The sequence below is a fragment of the Dromaius novaehollandiae genome, chromosome 5 (genome assembly GCF_036370855.1).
Source record: "Dromaius novaehollandiae isolate bDroNov1 chromosome 5, bDroNov1.hap1, whole genome shotgun sequence".
Lineage (NCBI taxonomy): Eukaryota > Metazoa > Chordata > Aves > Casuariiformes > Dromaiidae > Dromaius > Dromaius novaehollandiae.
The window spans coordinates 19,535,584-19,555,749 of NC_088102.1; the positions used below are offsets into that span (position 1 = coordinate 19,535,584).

A 20,166-nucleotide genomic window follows, 5' to 3' on the forward strand; every position below is an offset into this window, starting at 1 on the left:
CCAACAGTGTTTCTACAGAGAAGGCCAAGGTAATCTCTGCCAAGGTATTGACTGTGGAGTTTGTCTTCTCAAACTTTGGATTGGCACACAGTCTTGTTTGAAAATCCTTCTGGGAGCTGGTTGTGAAACCTTCCTCTGCTTTCAGGTTCTTCTATTTGTTGTACAGACATTGAATTTGAAATGTTCGGGAGCTGAATTAAGGAAGAAAACAAATAAATAGGGTTAATTAAACTCCACTGCTACCACTGGGAATGAATAGTAAAAAGCAGTTTTTGTCTGGGAGACAGGTATTTTTCTGTGTGGCCATTCAATGGACTGGAATTTGGGACAGGCTGTAATATGACTCTGGGATGAAGGGAATGGTAGCCTGAAAGAAAAACAAGTTGGCAGGAGCCAATGTACTTGGTGCTTTCTGCTGCGTTTCTTTTCGTTTTGAAGTTTCTGTGGCTGCAGAGTGACTGTCTGCTCTGCATTCATCTCTGCTAAGACAAGTCAGCAGTGGCTGGTGGGACAGGTGCAGACGATGTTTGTTATAACTTTTTCAAGCATTGCTGTGTCTTCTGTTGGATTGTGGTTTTAAAATTGCTTAAAATGAGTCTTCTGTGAGTGGCATAGATTTCTCTGCCCAGGCATATTTCAGGGCAGTATCCTTTTATCACTGTCACAGACAAATGTGCTGGTGAGTTTGACCTTCTCTGCTGCAGTGTCCGCAGTTGTTTCTGCTAGTTGTATGGGTGGGTGCAGCCTCTGACAGAGACCACCAGAGGAGAAAATCTTCAGAGAACAGCTTGCTGTTTTACCAAGTGGCCTCAACCCACCTCGTGCTGTGCGCCGTTTTCTGAACACAGGCACAGTAGCCACTCAGGGAAGCTGAGCCCACCTAACCTATTCCTGTGCCAGGTATCAGCAAAGTTGTGCCACCGTTGCTGCTATTTTAGAAAATTTAAAATATAGTTGAAAGCCTCTGCCCTCTCTCTCTGCCCCAGTCCCTGCTGTCAATGACTTGCACGCAAATTGAATAAGCCAGGTAACAGAGCCCTGTCCCATCGAGGCCCAGGCACAAACACCTGTGCTGCCCTTGGATCTCTCACTGGTGAACAAGCAGTGGGGTCAGCCTCTGCTTGTGGGTGCTTCACTGTCACCTCTTCCTGATACTGTCCTTGTTGTCTGTCTGGAGTATGCAGGAGGTAAAGTTCATTTCACTGGGGTGTTTTTTTTGCTTTTTGGTTGCTTCTTTCTGCTTTTAAGTCATCTTGAAACCTGCCACTGATGATTATTTATGAACAAGAACCCAGTTAAATGATGCAGTTTCTCTCCACCTTGGGGACTCAAGTACTTTCTATCAAATGATCAGGATCTGAAAATGAAATAAAGTTCTGACAATTGCATTCCAATTTCTTTTCGTTTTTGTCTTTCCCCTAAAAAACCTCTGGGCTTACAGATTAAACTGAGTTCTATCCACACTGGAATTCTTCAGTCTCAGTGGATTTTTAACCACACAAATCTGTACAAAACTGAACAGATGGAAAATAAACTCACTTTTGATGGTTGTAGTTTCATCTATTAAAATAATCTTCAATTAGAAGAAGAAAAGTGCATGAATGAAAGCTAAGTGTGCTTACTCTTCTCTTGTAGATACAACAGTTTAATGAAACATAAGGCAGAACTGGAAGAGCTGGAAGTAGTTTTAAAAACTGAGAGAGAGGTTCTGCAACAAGAAAGGAAAACAAATGCAATAACCACTGGGGAAAATCAGAAGCTGAGGGAGGAACTTGACAGGTATGGCACCCTTGCCAAATTCTTGTATATATCATTAAAAAGTCAATTATGCAAAATACACGGTAGTTTTGCTCTGTTGTGTTACTACAGCTTCAGGATATCTGTTCATTTCTTCCAACATCAATTTTATTAATTTGGTTGTTTTGTTTAACTCATTGTAGATAATCAGCTTCATGGACACTGTCAACAAATGTTGTTCAGTGCTTCAGACATGGTCTGATTCTAGGACTTTTGCTCATTCAAGATCAACTGCCACTTGTGGTTCAGTTCACAAGCTGTATGTTTCTACAATCATTTGTTTACAAGAGCTTGTCTTAAGTAGAACTACAAATACCCAAGACTCACCAAAATCTCGAGTTGTGTGAAATGATTCCTACCCAATTTTCCTCTCATAAGGAACACTGTATTATGTCTTTTACACAATATGCTTTAATTCTTGGAATTAGTGTTGCTGTTTATTCATGCTAAAACCCTTTAGTAAGCTACCCTCCAAAGTTTAAATAACACAACAGTAAAACATAACACCCTCTCGCACACCCCCACTGGGGTACTCATGGTTATGATCAGTTCAGTGCCCCTGTTCATATTATGGAGATGTTTTGAGAAAAAGTTTGGAACAAATAAGGTGCTACGGTCATGACAAGTACAAACAATGTCGGATTGAATCACGTTTAAAAATCACCTGTTAAGTTTGGTCACAAAAGTTTCTTATACTCTCCTATTATAATGTACTTTGGAGCACTGCAGCTTTGCAGACAAGGTTTCCTCAGGCTTGCTGTTTTTGACCTGAGTCTTTTTTCTAATGATGAGAAGGGAAGGTGGTGTTGCAAAATGTTAATTGTAGTGTTGGAAGAGGAGAAGGCTTAGCTGATCTGTCAGCAGATACAGGATTTAGTCTTTTCTATTTATATGTTTGTGTAACTTCAGGAATAGTAGTTGTTTTTAGATTTACCAAAAGCTTTAAAAGAATCCTACAGCATCATCTTATAACATTACAGTATCTTACAGTGCAGGACACACTAATGCTCGTATTTCATGCATCAGAAAAATAATTTTCTGAGTATTCTTCCTTGTGCCAAATAGAGCTGGCTTTATATCAAATGCTCTTAAATGCATTGTGCCTCAGAAATTTGTAACATCCTGCACATTGAGGAAGTATCAAACATGTTCCATCTATTTTCCTTTTAATTCTGTTGTAGATCTGGTATATTTTATAATGCTGTTACTGCTTCTCTATAACATTTTATTATCTGCTCAGTAATAAATTTAAAAATGTTTAGAAATTAGTCTTTGGAACTTAATTTTAGATTTAGTGACAGCTGCACTCTGATGGTGTGACCTCTTGAATGTGAGGTACTTTCTATGAAGTATTCTTCATAAGCCTGCTTCCTTCTTCATGTTTAGGGTGAATTTCTTGCACAGCCAACTAAAGGCAGAGTATGAAGGGCTGCATTCACACACTAAAGAGCTGAAAACTTCCTTGAACAACTCTCAACTAGAGCTGAATCGTTGGCAGGCTCGCTACGATGAGCTGAAAGAACAGCACCAGTCCATGGATCTCTCTCTGACTAAGCTGGATAACCACTGTGAGGTGAGTCGCTATAAGTAGGTATACTGTTAGGTTCCTGTTAGAGCGCTAACGTTCCCTGTATGAAGTTTTTGGCACATTGTAAATAGCAGGTCAAACTATGTGGTCGTAGTGGCACCCCCATTTACTTCAAAATTTAACCATTTGTATCCCAGGATGCTCTGTTACTGTGTTAGCTTAATTATGATACGTTTCCAGGGAAGTCAGCTGCAGAGAAGAGATTCATCTGTCTTTCTGTTTAACAGCTACTATCACGTCTAAAGGGAAATCTGGAAGAAGAGAACCATCATCTCCTGAGTCAGATTCAGATGCTGAGCCAGCAGAATCAGATGTTGCTGGAGCAGAACATGGAGAACAAGGAGCAGTATCATGAGGAGCAGAAACAGTACATGTAAGAAATTAGAGATTTAGCTTGTGAAATCTAAAGAAACCTTATAGGTAGACATACAAAATTACTCATGTATGGGAGTAGACGGACAGGCTGGAGTCTGGTAGGTTTACTTGATGCCTGGCTGGAAGTGGGGGGATGTTCAAGAGCAGATGTATGTGCTGGGCAGAAGTCAGGTAACTTCTTTGCATTGCTTACCACAAAGCATGTTCAGGAGACACCTGAACAGCACACCTTATTCACAGCACTTTCCAAGCAGTGCAGATGAGCCAATGTGAAAAACTTAACTATAAAAAATGGAATGCTCAGACCACTTACTAGAGTCATTTTATATTCTAGATTACTGGAGAAAAGCAAATAATTGTACTCCTTTAGTTTTGGCCATTTGCATTATAGGAAATATTTTCTTTCATGTTCTTCTAAAGGATTCAGGTTTCAACATACATCAGTCTGTGATGCTCAAGGTGACACACTTAATACACTTTTTTTTACACTTGTATACTTACAAAAAAAATCCTGTTCTCACTACAGTGAATTTCTCTTATTGCTACAAAGGAAGAAAAGCATTCCTAAGAATTTTAGTCCAAGCACCTCAGAATGGTATGGTAATTACTGACAAAGTTTTATTTCAGTATTGGATAACATAGTTATAGTGTTAGAAATTGTTTGCTGAAAGCAACTGATTATGGTTCAAATGTACTCCAAGTATATTTGTGCAGGTGTTTGATAGTTCTGCATTGGAGATACATTAGCTCTGCTCCTTGGATGAAAAAAGATTCTTGCTTATGGGAATGCTATCATCCTCTCTGGGTGTTAATAAAATAATGAGTAAAAATCAGTAAGCCTGCATGGCACTTCTGAAAGTGCTCTGAAACTGTTCACAGGAGATCAAAATAGTTTTAAAAGGATAAAATGTTATTAATTTCCCTAGTTACAACAGAGTAAGCAGAGCAGGAGTAAAATAACGAGTTACAACAGAGAGAAAAAGTTCAAACTGAGCAAGTAAGAATCTTAACCCTCAAGAAATTTGTCAGTGATCTGCAAATGAGGGTGAAGAATCAACAAACAAAACAAAATTAACCTTGACATCCACTAGTCAAAAAATGGGGGATATTCGTGACTAATTAACATAAATCTACTATTTTTCTTTAACCTTTTTATGCTTGCTGAACAAAAAAATCATTCATCAGCAAGTTTGAGAGGTTTTACATTTGCCCCCTCTAAACAGTGAATGGGCTTGGTAGGATTTTGAGGCTTATGTATGGCCCTATAATAGGAAGGTATTTCAGTTTCTTTTGTGGCTTTTGATTTTCAAGTTTTTGATCATGCTTAATTTTATGCAGGTAGTTCAAAATGTGCTTTTCCCCTTCACAGTGATAAATTAAATGCCTTAAGGAGACACAAGGAAAAACTTGAAGAGAAGATAATGGATCAGTATAAGTTTTATGATCCTGCTCCAAAAAAGTAAGTCCCATTTGGGTTCATTTCTGCTATTGATGTGCAGATTTGTGAAGGGGAGAAAGGACTCTTCATAACTAGAGATAATTGAAATTCCATCTGAAATAAGGAGAGATGGTGATATCTCCACTTGTCTTCACTCTCACTCTGGAAATCCATTCCTAAAGCAGCAGCCATGCTTTAGGTTGTGCTGATGTAGAGCAGTGTGCCTCACAGGTGATCCTGTGTTTTCATATCAGAGTCTGAAATGGCGTTAATTAGAATAGAACCAGTCTGTCCTGACAATTATCATCTCATCCCTCGCAGGTTAATCACAGTGGCTAGAGTGGCATATGCCTTAAGAGATGCATATTCATCCTTTCTCTTCACAGAAAATGATATTTCTTCTTTTGTTTGTTTTTTTGGGGGGAGGGTGTTTTTAAATCTGCATTGCTGCACATTTAGTTAAATTATGTCACTTAAGTTCAGTGACAGATCTGTTTATAACTAAGAAAAGCTTAAGAATGTCAGAATGTACCATTTTCCATGGCCTCAAGTCAGAAAATGGTTCCAGAAGTACCTGAGTTCATGTTTCTATGAATTGGGGCATATGAAACTGTTAACTGCTAAAATAATGCTGAGTTGATGGTCAGCTAGTAAGTATTAAACATTCTTGCTAGAGCCTCAGAATATATATGGTCAGTTGCTGCCTCTCACCCTCTGTTTGAATTAATGGAGGGTTTCAGATGTGAAAGCTTGCTGAGCTATAAATGGTCAAGCTTCTGGCTACTCGCACCAGCGGATAGTTTGGTCATCCTGTACAGAACAATCTGTGTTGTGGTTTTTTTGTTTCTTTTTTTGTTTTGTTTTTTAATGCATTTTGGAACTGCGTCATCACCAACACTAGGCTAGCATCCCTAAGAAATGATGGGACGCTATATAGTGACTAAGCAGCAGTAGAGCTTTCAGAGCTGCTGTTTCAGAGAGAATAAAGAGTTCATCAGAGAGAAAAGACTTTAAAATGATTAAATTAAGAACAACAAAAAATAGCCAAGCTAATTCCATCATAATGGATCTGACTGCTACCCTTAGCAAAGAGAAGAATTCATCTCTAAAGCAGCTTTCACTTCTTCCCTTCTCAGCCTGTTCAGGTAGTAGAGCTTTTCACACTGTTAAAGTGTCTTGTGTGGGTCCGTATGTGTAGTTTTGATTTCTAGCAGGGGGGGAACAGTTGTGTTTCTCACATTTTGCATGCTGAGGAAATATTTCTGTAAAATAATTTTGACTTTGGATCTCAAGCTCTGTGAAGTTTGTTCTTCATCTTTCCAACCAATTCATGATAGAGTAAAAAATCAGAATGCATGATGATTTTAGCACAGCTGTAAGCTTCAGGGAGTATTTTTTTGAAGCGTTTTATGATCCCATTCACAAAACCTGCTTTATCAGGAAAAACCACTGGATTGGAGCCAGAGCCTTAGTCAAATTAATCAAGCCAAAGAAAGAGGCTACAAGGGAGCGGTTGAAGCCATCAGTAGAGAGTTCTCCATGGCATTCTGAATCCCCAGAAACAGTTGCCTCTCCATCCGTCTCCCAAAAACTGAAACATCAGCAAGACAGTCAGGATAACACATCTCAAGGGTCAAACTCCATGGAAGAGAGAGAGACCCATGGGAGTTCTTCAAACAAAGGTAAGAGATACCCAGCTTAAATTCACAGGCTGAACAGTTTATTTCTTGGAAAGGTTTAATATATAGAACATGTTGATACTCCATTCCTTTTTATATCCCTTTTTTAGTAAACTAGTGTTTTATTTTTTCTTTTCATCTATTTTATGACCCTTTTGCTTTTGTATATGAATGTATTGAATGTTACTGAATAAATCTGTGGAAGTATTTCATTTACAGTGGCTTTGCAGCAAAGCAGTTTATAGCTGGTCCAGATAATTTTACCCATTTGAAGAATAGATGTTAATGAACCGTAATAGCTGGTCCTACAGCCACTGCCAGGAGATGGCGCACATAGAAAAGAAACAACTTTGAAAATGCTAATTTATTATAATCACTAACTTTTTTGGTGATTGATACAGTGTTTTGACCTGGAATTGAATTAAGAATTTTAAATCTAAAATGCAGAAATGATTTTTTTAGAACACTGTAAGAGGAACATAATGAAGATGAAATGATTCTTTCTGTTTTGGCAGAGTTGGTTTATACAGTAAATCAGGTGTCCCTAATTACAGGAAATTAAAAAAAAAAAAAGTTCTTCAGAATAAAAAAAAAACTGTGGTCTTTACTGAAGATAAAATATATCCCAAGCTTCACATATTCTGTTGCGATCACTCCTGTCAGTTTCTCTATATAACTTTTTGTCCTCTAGGAATATTTTTCAAGAAGTTGTTTTGAATTTAGTCCTTAAGTAAGAATTTGTTTCTCAGTGGGAAGTGGCAGGGGATAGCAGAGGATTGAGCAGTTGAGGATAAACTGTTGTTATCTCCAAGTGTCTGTTTGGTTTAATTGTTTGTTTGTTTGTTTGTTTCATTTTTTTTTATTCCTCTTTCTCTGTTCTATTTCTTCAAGATCTTTGAATCACTTAGAATAAAATGCATGTCTTAAATCATCCATGCAATTCCAGGAGATGTTAAATGTGCTCAGCATGCATCCAGAGTTCCCATCTGGGAATACGGGATCACGTTTCCCCAGAACCAGGCCCTGACTAAGTGCCAGAGATAGCGGAAATTTCTCTGGGGGCTTCATTGTTTTTGATTTTATGTAGAACATGCTTATGTTGAGAATGATAAGTATCAGTATTAAAGCCTAGAAGACATCAAGGAAACTTGAATATATACTAAGTAACATACTTTTTTTAAAATAAAAATGTATTTGGGGAGTTCTTACAGTTAGTTCTCAATGAATTTGCTTATATTTATTGTACCAAGTGTTAATCTGAGCCTGCTAAGTATGCATTAGTCTTTGTTTAGCCTTTTTATTTTTCACCGATTGTATTCTCTTTATCTGTTTTTAAAATGTTTAAGTTTCATTTACAATTTCCCCCCCTTTTTTTCTTCTTCTTTTTGTGATACCTGGGTGATAACAATTTAGCTGTGCAACGCAAAAAGATTGCCTTTTTGAGAAGCAAAATCAAGGATAAAGAAAAGAGTCCTAAGTCTCCATCGAATCATCAGTCTCTCTCTAATCGACTCCGGTTCTGGTCATCCTCCGACATCCCATCCTCTCCTAATGAACCTCTTTCTTTCTCGGAATTGGGAGATTTCTAACACCTTTTCTTTAGCATTTATCTTCATTTATTTCTGACAAGTATTTTAAACAAAAGAATCCCACGTACCTTAAAAGAACGCACACCTTATAGGAAACACTCAGCATGTCTTTACAATACTCTAAATAAAAGCACAGATTAGTGAACATGGACTTAAGTTTTCCTGTAGAAGATGAATCATTATTGCACACTGTGGATCATTTCTTCAATGCAGCACACTTAGGGGACCTCATGGCATACAGTTTGCGTATGTATATTGGCTGCGGTGCATGTTATAAGTAAGTGAAGTTGCTATGCGCTTCAATATTTTCTTGCAATCACATACTTGCATCATGTCCAGTTAAGTGTTGAACTGGCCTGCTGTTGCTATGCTTTCTACAGTGTTCTGGTCCTGCTAAAATACAAACCTAACATATAAGCCCTTTCAAATACTGGAGAAGTTTCCAATATTCCGTGCAGCTAAATGTAAAAATGCCAATTCTTTTAACATCTTTCTCTGCTTTCAAATAGTCTAGCTATGAATATAGAGTGGAAGCTACTGGGAAGATTATTCTCCACAAGGTGTTTTGATATTTGAATTCTAACCTGGTATTTAGAGAGGTTTTACAACTTCAGCTATGAAAATTCATCTTGGATTGGGCATAAGGCTTAAGTTTTTCTGTTCTGATTTTGAGAGGGTGTTTTTTAGAAGAGGAAGAATAAATTTGTTCTCTTAAAACTGGGAATAACCTGCATCATGGATCTATTGCCCAGAACAGTTATTGCCTGGTAGCCTGAAACGAATGTGCAGCTTCAGTCCCCTCTCAGTGTTGGAGAAGCGTACGTATGCCAGGCAGTACATTCACAGGGGTGCTCAGTGGAGAGACTAGGGAACCTCACCTCCCTTCTGACTCTGAGAAGTGGTCCCTCCATGGCATGACCAAGGACGCTGGCACAGCAGCCTATTACTGCCTATTTTTGGATTTGTAGACATTGTCTATCTCAAGGGCAGTTAACACATTCCACAGATGCCAGATCAGTTGCGTCTTCAAAGTCAATTAGAAATACAGACTGTCAAAGCCAAGCTTTAGCCTGTAATTGCCACTAGAAGAGCACTGTAAATCTCAATGCTGTGAGAGAGTGCAGGCCTTGTGCTATGGGGCTCACACAGACTGTAGCAGAAGATGTTTCTGAAGCACGTTTCCAAGAGTCATCTAAGTCAACAGTAACTTGGTCCATTTTCTCTAATACTGCTTTGCCGCTGCTTTGTGCTTCAAACTAACTGTTTGGCTTTTGTTTCTGCAAGTTGTTTATTTTGACCACTGTGCTCTGCTTGTTTTCAGCATTTAATTACTATTAATTACACATGTTCTTCAAATATATAGGAAACTAGTATCTTGCATCTCATTAAGGCTGTTTCCTATAGTAAATTCTTTAAATTTTCTTCTATTTTGTGTGTGCCTTCAACTGTTAGATACAAACTGAAGAAATTAATCTGCCTTATCACTAGGGAAGATTTCTTCAGCTTCCTAAATTTAAATAATATTCTAGCAGGTAATTTTTGTTGCTCTCCTGCTAAGGGCCCAGGAATTCCACCTAAAAATCATTGCAGCAAAGCCATCATAAGAGCAGCAGAGTTTTAACCCTGTAGAGAATGAGTTCTTATCACAGCAAAGATGTAAAGTTGAAAGCAATTTGCTTAGTATGTCAACCATATTAGATAATTTCCAAATCAGGACTATTTCTCTTTGAGTAAGAGTGTGACTTTTGTTACTGTTTCCTTAATCTATTTAATTCCTGAAGTAAGTGCTTATAAAATGTGCCTGCAAGGAACAATGTTAAAGAAATTTCACACCTCAGTTATTTTTTCTGCATTCACATCTTTGTTCCTTTTCTTCCTCCTTTCATGGTAGCTGTTGCATGTATAATATCAACCTTCCCACTGGCACTAAGCAGCCCTTGTCACTCCCACACCTTACAGAGAGCACACATGATTGAAAAACTGGTGGCAGAAATTTCCTACCCAATACTGAATGGAAGAGCTTGCAAAAGTAGCGCCTCTGTTGTGCAGTTTTTTTGTGCCTGCTTGTCATGTTTATATGGGTGGATAAATACAAGTCTCCTTATGCTATTTGTCATTTACTCATTTACCTCTCCCTCCCTCAGCACTAGTGGACCTAAAGCAAAAGAGGAGTTCCCATCATGGAGGCAGCAATGATAATGTTGAAATCTCAGCAGACTCTGCAGCAAAGCACTGCTGTGCAGAGCTGGGTTCCAGGACTTACTCTACCTCAGCTATTCACTTGCACACTTCCACCCCCATCTCCAGGCTCCAGAGCAGACCAAAAGGTACGTGTTGCATTCGATCGACCAGTTTGTACAAATCGGACTACTTTGTAGTTCCCGCCTGGGTGAAACATGGCTTTTAGTGGAAGTCAAGTACAAATGACAAAGCAAAGGAGTATTTTTGCTCCTGCTTTATCTCCTCAATGGTTTAATTGATCAGATACAGGATTTCCTTACTCTGGTAATGCTGTCAACTTGAGAGACTATGTTAGGGTATATTAGTCAGTTCTCCCTGGTCTCCTGCCCAGTGATTTATAGCGGTGGTTGGAGGACGGCTGCTCTTCTAGTACTGGCTCTATAAACCCACTCAATCACTTGAGTCACTTACACTGCGAGAATTTGTGGAGACTGACCTGAAGGATTGACCTTCTTGTGTTTAATATTGCCTGTTTAAGTTTTGTGTTCTTTCTAGGCTATAATTCAGAAGATAATCTATGTGAGCAGTCCCCTGAGGTAGAGTTTGCAAGCACCAGGCAACATGGTAAGTTTGAAGCATTAAGAATGCTCTAACTTGCTACATTAAGACTTGTTTTATTACATCCAGGTGACCTGTCCTAGAGCATTTTAGTTAAATAAACATGACAGAATGAGATGTAATAACACAAAAGCATTTTGGGAAAGTGAACCTAAATAGTTTATTTTTCTCCCAAGAAGCTTTTAATGGATGTTTCCCCAAAATAAATTTTCAAAAATAATGCTGATGTTGAAACAAATTGACTTGCCACAGCAAAAGCTGCTTTAATGCATGTCCTACGGATTTGATGCTTATTTTTCCAAACAAAGTTTAATTTCTTCCCAAAGGCAGTGAATCAGCAATAAAAGATTTGGCGGGGGGAGAAGGACGGGACACAAACAGTGGCACAGCAGTACTGTTCTGTGTATAGTTGATTTAGAAGCAAAATGCAGAGCATAATTCTTTGTGCAAAAAATATGAGTGAGAAAATGAGGTGTTCCTGAACAGCTGACTTAAAAAATGAGAATGATTTCTATTGTTTCTATTTCTTTGCTATCCTGTGTATATTACATTTGCCATCCTGTGCGTATTACGTTGTTGATGTTTCCGAAGTGACTTAGGTCCTGTTTTCAGAGGCTGGCCATAGACAAGTCTTTCAGAAAATTAAAGAAACTCAAGCTCTGCTTGTTAAATGCTAGTTTTCTTTTCCAGTGTCCAGGCCAAACAGTTCAGAGAGCAGTAGAAACGCGTCCAGCAGTAGCTCACCCCTCAACTTGAAAGGTAAAGCTTTTACAGCTGAGTGCTGACAAACAGGAAGTGAAATTACATGAAATTGTACACAAAATACTGCTTTCCTTGCAAAGAAACTTGAAGACTTTTGTTTTGCAATTGTAATGATTATGTAATCTGGATGTGGCTGTCTGGGGAATCAAAACACTGCTGATAAGTATTTTTCTAAGATTGATTCTGGCAAGGAGTGAATTTAGAGACAAAGTCTAGTTTTGCTTCAGTCTGGCATCATATTGTGGGAAGTAGCAGGCCACTCAAACTCCTTTTATAAAAACAGTTCTCTGCCATTCTTTTTACACAGCCTTGTGTAGGGAATCAGCGTGTTCTATAGATGTGCTAAAATTCTGAGTCTTTGGAGGGTAAACCAGATTTGGTTTTGTGGCAGAATACACTTTCTGCTTTACCACTGGCAGATTCAGGTGCTCTGATCACACACAATCAAGACTGGGGGAACTTCTGGTGGCACAGAGGTGGTAAAGAGATCATATTTGAGCACTTCTTATTCTATGTCTATTCCTTCCTACTGTTTCACTTACCAAGGGCCACTAACAGCCATGTAAGCCAGAGGAACAGTTGTTCACACTTCAGGACTGACCTTCCCCATAAGACAGAAAGAAAGCAAAGCTGGTGTTTCTTTCTACTTCTCAGTTACAGTTGAAGACTTGGCCATCTACTCTGTGTGGAAATGGCCCTGTATCATAAAGCTCATATCTCAGTGATAAGTTTGCTAAAATGAGGGAAAGCGGTGGTTTTTAATGGTATTTATGCTCCTCCTCAGGTTCCTCAGACCATATCCATGGTAGAACTGAGAGCCTCAGCAGTGAAGATATGGTGTCAAGCAGAGAGGCAGCAGCCTTGCTCCGAGACAACTATTCCTTTCACTCTGCTTTGGCCATCTTAGGCCCTAGCAGCAGGCCTGAGTCCTCCTTCCACAGGAATGGCTCAACCTCTTACGAAATACCTCAGAAGATTGCTCCTGCCCAGCCTTACACAGGCAGGCAACGGTCTGCCTCACCTGGCAGTGAGATGGTAACTTTGGAAGAGTTCCTGGAAGAGAGCAACAGGCTATCCCCACCAAGCGTAAGTAAATAGAGCTAGATAATCCATCTCCAGATGCCACAAAACTGTTCAGAACTGGCTTGGGGGGATGAGGGCATAAGCAAGCTAGGAAATACCCGTGGAACTTGGAGAGCAATCAAATTTTGCAAATCAATAATTCAATGAATGAAGCTGTTGCAAGAACTAAGATTAACTTTTACACAGCACACTTAATATATTTTGCTATATTGCCTATAGCAGGTCAGGTAATTCATTGCAATTAATATATATTGGACTGCTGGGGCTTCTTGAAATCAAAGAGTTCTTTGTGATTAAGCTTTTCTACTATGTCACCAGTTCTGAGCTCCAGGTATATTAATTTGTGAACTGGTAAGCTTTCTGCGTGTTTTTCTATAGAATTAATCTGAAGTCACAGAGCTCTCAGCTGCAGTTTTCAGCCTATTATATCTGTAATTAGAAATGAAAACTAACAGTAATTTTCAGCTGAAGTAAAAAATATGCAGGTTTTAAAAACATGTCCTGATCAGAAAATACTGTTGTCACATTTGGGATAGTATTTTCCTTTCTGAAGGACATTCCCAGTGCTTTCCCCATACCGTGTGTTTGTGTGCTGATTGGCACTGTTCTTTTGGCTCAATGGCTGCAAGAATACACCACACTCTGAAGTGCTTTGTTAGAAATGAAATGTTTGTTTTTTAGGTGGCATTTGTCACTTACTGCTTAGACATGCTGTTTAGTAGTAAAGTGGTGCAGCATCAATCATGTTAATGTCTTAAAGCCAATTCATTGATGGTGTAAGCAGACAATGTTCCTGTTTCATGAATGCCTCAGTAGCAGTATTGAAATCAACAGAGCTGTAGCATGTTATGATGTTAGTGACTTCTCCTACTGCCATGTTATCCTAAGTATGTTTTTTAGCTCTTAGACATGTTTAATATTTGATTTTTTTGTCTGTAACTAGCTGACCATATCTTCATTTTCATTCTTTCTGTCATCCTTGTTCCTTTTCAGTGTCGACGCAGTTTAAATGAGAATGAAATGATTTCATTGCACCAATTTCTGTTAGAAGCTGATGCACTGTATCCCTCTTGCCACTCCCTATGTCCTTCCCTCCGTCAGGAGCCTTCACAGTCACTCGAATCGGTCCTCAGTCATTCATGTCCTGACAGCGTGAGGCACAGAACAGGCAGGGGAAACAGGAGATCTACTTCACTGTATATCCCCAGGGTATCCGTTGTTCTTGCTATGAAGGCAACTGCTCCCAACTTACCGCAGCTTTTGCTAGCATATTAATACCTATAGAAAGTGTATTGTAACTCTTGGCTGTCACTTCAGAGACTAAGGCTGCCAGATCACTTGCATTAATTGCTCATAATTTCCAATGCTTGTTCATAAACATAATGTTTTTTGAGGATTAGTAATTCTGTAATGTTATTGGGCACAACAGCAGTTTAAAATAAAAATATCCTAACACTTTAACCTTTAGTTGAGCATAGAAATTTTCTAGCTCTGTTTTAACCACTGTTACCACTGATAGTGTTCACTTCTAACAAATGAGTTTTGTGACTGGAAAAAACTTCTGGAACTCAAATGAATATATTAAGCCTTAGCATACTCCCTAGAGAAGAGGAGAGAGATAAATTTCATGAGCTTGTTTCAGCACATTATTCATACAGACAGCTTGCCCTTTAACTATTCCCAGCATGCCTCATACTAATAGTCAGTGGCAGATGGTTTGCATGGACCATCCCCATGAAACTTTCATTGTACATTTTCTTTTACAGCCAGGATAATTGTCTGACTTTGAAATTTTCAAGTTAATTCTGGGCAAGCGATCGTTTCTCCATTTTTTTGTAACTACTTTTTGTATATTTCAGTGTATTGTACATGCAGCCTTTAACAGATGTACTATATTGACCATGAGAGCTGAGGGGAATGAAGGGAGAAGCAGTTAATCTTTCTTGCAATGCTAGCACATTATTAGGTATTCTCTTACATCCCTGATGTTACAGTAGAGTGTTATCCAGAGGAATTGCATCCTTGAAAATGACAGGCCATCATTGATACCTGCTGATACTAATGGCTGATGTCAAAGGAAGCAAAAGAGCTGCTGCCCAGGTTGCTACTGAGATGAATTTTTTTTTAATTTATGACAATTAATCTGGCAAACAAGGCTGTCACAATCTAATTATGATGAGCCTGTAACTTTGATTTGGATATATATCCATTTTAAGCATTTTTATCTTCTGTATCCAGCTTTTAGATATAAAATCCATGGTTCTATTTGGTCTTTAGGGTCCCTCTGTACAAATGAATGGGAAAGAAAATTGTTTGACCACAAATCTCTGTGTAATTTGTAATTCTTTACACAAAAATTGTCATTAATGTGTCATTTGCATATTTTCTCACACCAGGACACCTCCAGTAGCAGAGATGATTTTCTGAGTGATTATTTTAGGAAACCAAATGAGCCTTCAGCTACCGGAAACCTGCTGGTTCATTTGTCCAGAAAGGAGGCTGCTAAGATGCCCACTAGTCATGTTTCTCCAACTGTAAAGATGACCATTGCCAATGAAGAAGGAAGAATGTCTAAGCCTGGGAATTATGTGAAGCCAAATCTCAAACAAGTTGAACCTGAGCCTCTTACAAACTCCCAGGGATCCCTTAAGCTTCCTCACACACCACAGCACCAGTCTGTTGGTGGGATGCGGCAGATGGCACAACCGCAACAGCCTGGAACCACAAGCCGAAGGAGCACATCATTGAGCAGGGCATTTAGCTTAGCCTCTGCAGACCTCCTTAGAGCCACTGGCCCAGAGACATACAGGCAGGAGAGCCCCCAGAAGTCAGCAGCAGACCTGTGTGGAGGCAAGGACACTGTCAGTCAGGCCTCTAGGGTTTCTGTGCCAACCAGCTCCCAGGCAACCTTAAGAGAGAGACCACAGTCTGCAAAGGTGGCAGGTTCCTTGCAAGGTATTGAGTCTCGTTGTCGGCAGCTTGATGTGAGACGCCTTTCCCTAGCCCCACCGAAAGACGAGAGGCCGCTCTCCTTCCATCAGTTTTCTGCCTCACCCACTGCCTCCACCAGCAATCTGAATGTGCAGCAACAGGAGCGAGTGAATCCTGGGCAACACTACTCATCTGCACCACACACTCACTCTAAAGTCAAGCCCAAGTCAGCCCCTTGTTCTGGAGAGGTGGTCACAGTGACCCCTGCCAGAGCTGTTCCCAGTAGCACTGAAGGAAATACCTCTGTGGAACAAGACCAGGGGGATGCCCTCCACACCAAGTGCCAGGGTAAGCTGCCAGAATGCAACAGTGGGGCTATGGAGGAGCCTCTGAGAGGAAGTGGCTCCAACAGCGCTCCTGGTTCTCCGGACCCCCAGGGGGATCAGCAGACAGTTTGGTATGAGTATGGGTGTGTGTAAGCCACAGATGCAGTTTAGTAGCACATCTGTTCAGCATCTGCCGATGTCTGGCATAGCATTCATCTACATGCTGTGCCTGATCTTAAAGGGCGTCAGCTGCACACTGATCTGAATGTTCTCCAACTACTGTTTTCGAGTTGAACAAGATAATTTCTATGATTACAAGAAACAAGGAGCAAAACCCTGGCTCTTCTTTTGACACTGTTGTGCCTAAAATAAAGTGGAAGCCTGACCTAATCCCACAGCAGGCTTTGTGCCTGATTCTCAGATGCTCTGAGCTTTCCCTGCTCCAGGAGACACCTGCATGGTCCTCTGAAAATCAGGCCTGCCTTGTTGTTGCAGCACTGCGCACTCCTCCTACCTGTGTTAAGAGGAGTTTCACAGGTCACATGTGTGCTGAGTCCTGCCCCCCTCCCCCCAGACCCTGATAAATAAGTTAAACCATATGGAAAAGGTCATGTAAAAGCCAAGCTTCTCCCCAGAAGACAGAACCAGACACTTGAAGTAGCTGAAAGAGAAAACTGAAGAGCAAAAGTGCGTGGCTTTAGCCACAGATGTGTTAAAGTCAATTCTCCTTGCTACAGCCCCATTTTAGAGAGACAATGCATAGAATTCAAGGGTCATATCTTAACCTCCCCGCTGGGACTGTCCAAGCACAGAGAGGTCGCTGTGACTACCTTAGCTGCAGCTCAGTGGATCAGTTGACTCTGAAAGCTAAGTGGTGCTGCCTTTTGAAACTTGTTTTTTGTTTTATACAAATGCTGGAACTAACGCAGCCTTTTCAGGGGAGATGCCATTTCAATTGCAAAGATGGCCTCTCATGTACAAAAGTGACTTGTAAGTATGTATATAAAGAGCTCAAGTATTGTATAGAAATGCTGTGTAAATTGTATTATTACATCCTTGGGTGCATGACTGCCCACATCGTAAGTGATACGTGGGAATCCATCTCTTAGAAAATCCTTGTTTATGTCTCTGAGAACTTGGCTCAGTATCGAAAGCAAAATAATTTTGTATACACATGAAAGAAATATACTTTAAAAAATCTATTTATGTGCAAAGAAGTTCCTTGTAACGGTCTGTCCAGAGTTTCATCAGCTGCTTATGTGTATATGATCAAATGTGCATCTTTAATTCTTTGTTTGTAAATGTGTTTTTTTCTTACAATAGACTAAATACTTGATAATAAATATTTCTGGTTTGCTGGTTCTGATTTAATCTAGTAAGAGATAAAACTGATTCAGCTAAGGATGTTTTTGTTATCTAGTATGTAGTAATCACATTCTGGAAACTACAAAATTGTTTATAATAAAGATTAAAATAAAACAAATCAATGTTTTACTTTTTTCCCTGGGGGAGGGGAGGGGAGGGGATTCATGGTATTGGAGGGAGATCTGTCAGCAGTAGCTTCAAGTAAGCCTCGCTTACTACTGATTGATTTTTCCTATCCAGCATAGTTGCATTTGTTTCTATAATGTTGTCAGAAAAGCTGTACCAGAAATCTTTCATTTTGATTGTAACCACCTTATTGAGGACTTTAGGAAGATTAATCAAGCAAATTAAGTGGCTTCCACGTCATTGTAGAAGCAGACCATTAGATTTAAGCTTCTCTGACCACTTCACAAGTGCCCAAGCATGCTGTTGATTTTGAACAGGTCTGCATTTATACAGTCTGTTTCATGCTAAACTCTCCAGGATACTTTACAAAAGTGGAAAGTTATTTATCTTCAGACACAAAGAGAATAGTAAAAGGACTTGCTGCCTTATCTATTTTAATTGCAAACTATAGTTTAGTGATAAATTCAAAATGATGGGATACAAAGCAGTTTTAAAACATCTTAGGTGTCTTCTGTGAACTGAAATTTCTCTTCCAGAAATTCCCTCTCCATTTTGCTTTTGCCAGATCACTGCAGGTAAAAGGCAGGTGTTTCTCCCTTGTTTTAGTTCCTTTCTCAAGGCATGTGCTTGATTAGGCTGCACTGCTGAGGATATAATCTGTGAGTAAACAATCATTTTGGATCTGCTTTGCTGTAAGTATTTGCCTGATCACTTAAACCTGAATTGTCATGTTCTGAATTATTTACAAATGTGGTATTGTGGGGAGGGGGGGATGATACCTACTGATTACTTTATCAGTTCCAGTGAGTTTGAATAAAAACATACTTAATACTTATTCCCCACTTGGAATGTACTACATAATCTTAAATACAGACATTAAAATACAGAACAACTAATCTTAAACTCCAAAAGCAAAGCCACTTCCAGCTACTCTTTGGAACACATGGTGCTGTAGCACTTGGGCCTTCATGAGAACTTAAGGAGAGTTTTAGCAAATGTGACTCTCCTGCTAGGACAGATGCAGGTATTCTGCATTCTGCCCAATTAATTGTTTTCAGCTGTTCTTTGATAGAGTCATTGGCTCCCAGATCTTTGTTGCAGAGGACTCCCACTGTGTGCTATATGACCAGGTAAGGGATCCAGCGGGGGGAGAACAGGGCTTGCCCGTAGTGAAGATGATATTGCTCTTTGGCTTACTGGGGTACCCAGGACAGTCTTTAACAGGATAAATGGGTGTTTCTGGGTCATAGCTAGCCTGGGAGAGAAATCAATCACGTTTACAGAGAGAGTGGTCAGCAAATCCTGTGGTCTTTGTGCAAGCAGAGCTGGTGTGGGACACCAGATAACATGAGGCAGCAGAAGCTGCCAAGAGGCAGTTTTCTGGGAGGGAAAAGTGGAAGGAGTAGAGTAGCCTAACCACTTGAGGCTTTTCACTTCCTTCCAAGAATAAAAGGGGAACTGCAGTGAAATTGTAGCTGTCTCAGTCTGTACAACTTAGAAGGCTACAGAGTCTCAAAGTGTAGGGCCTTGCGTGGTCAAGTGGTTGAGCCCTAACCATGGTAGTGGCAGATAATGGTAGTGAGCTGATGCACCTTCAGCTGTAGCTGTGCTCTGGTACATGCTGAGCCTTGGGGAAGGGGATCTCTTTCCAAAGGAGCCTTAGGATTTCAGCACACCTGGTTTTCCTCACCCTTTGCATGGCCAGGGGCTGTAGGATGCTGGTATTTCCTGAGATACAGGGAAGTGCCTGCTCTCTAGAGGTTGTCTTATTATTTTTGTGTGCTACATAGTGCTATGAGTGGTTTTGAATGTAATAATTCAAGTAACACGAATCACTGCCCAGTAATGGAGTATCTTAACTTATAGACATGGCTCATTATTTCTGTGGATCAAGTTTTGTATTAAGGATGGATTTTTGAAAGGGATCCCATCCTAGGTAGATCATTGAGCAGGCTGATAGGTTTCTTAAGAAGCCATGTGCTTGTGCTTGTGCCTGTGAAAGTACCCGCTCTCTGCTCTATGTTCAAACTCTGAAATAAGCGAAGGAAATTTTGCTTAAAGTTGCCTACTCTATGTGACCAGGGTATTCTCAAGAAGAAGAAGAGGAAAAAAAGAAAAGGCAGCTGCTGTGTCAACTAGTTCTAAGGAAGCACATGTTCTGCAGTGACAGAATATCTCCTTATCAAGAAATCTGAAGCCCAGATCCTTTGTAGAGAAATCTTGTCATGAAAACCTTTTTCCTATTAGATATTCTCCTGCTCTTCCTTGAACTTGGGAGCTGGCTGTGAAGTGGACAATCTTTATTATT

At 39.8% G+C, this 20,166-nt stretch overlaps 1 protein-coding gene across 7 annotated transcripts in view; it reads left to right on the forward strand.

The window, feature by feature from the left end:
* The window catches only part of CCDC88C (coiled-coil domain containing 88C), a 94,924-nt gene extending 77,074 nt beyond the window's left edge, over window positions 1-17,850 (forward strand). For 5 of the 7 annotated variants that reach the window (XM_026111803.2, XM_064512174.1, XM_064512175.1 and 2 more), the window contains 11 exons: window positions 1,636-1,779; window positions 3,184-3,370; window positions 3,613-3,758; window positions 5,130-5,219; window positions 6,639-6,880; window positions 10,611-10,793; window positions 11,203-11,271; window positions 11,956-12,024; window positions 12,812-13,113; window positions 14,104-14,319; window positions 15,507-17,850. In XM_026111803.2, the coding sequence (XP_025967588.2) occupies window positions 1,636-1,779; window positions 3,184-3,370; window positions 3,613-3,758; window positions 5,130-5,219; window positions 6,639-6,880; window positions 10,611-10,793; window positions 11,203-11,271; window positions 11,956-12,024; window positions 12,812-13,113; window positions 14,104-14,319; window positions 15,507-16,520 (2,662 nt within the window). In that variant the 3' untranslated portion in view covers window positions 16,521-17,850. The remainder of the gene's footprint in view (window positions 1-1,635; window positions 1,780-3,183; window positions 3,371-3,612; window positions 3,759-5,129; window positions 5,220-6,638; window positions 6,881-10,610; window positions 10,794-11,202; window positions 11,272-11,955; window positions 12,025-12,811; window positions 13,114-14,103; window positions 14,320-15,506) is intronic. The other 2 variants (XM_064512176.1, XM_026111816.2) reach the window with 2 other exon arrangements.
* The last annotated feature ends 2,316 nt before the right edge of the window (window positions 17,851-20,166 follow it).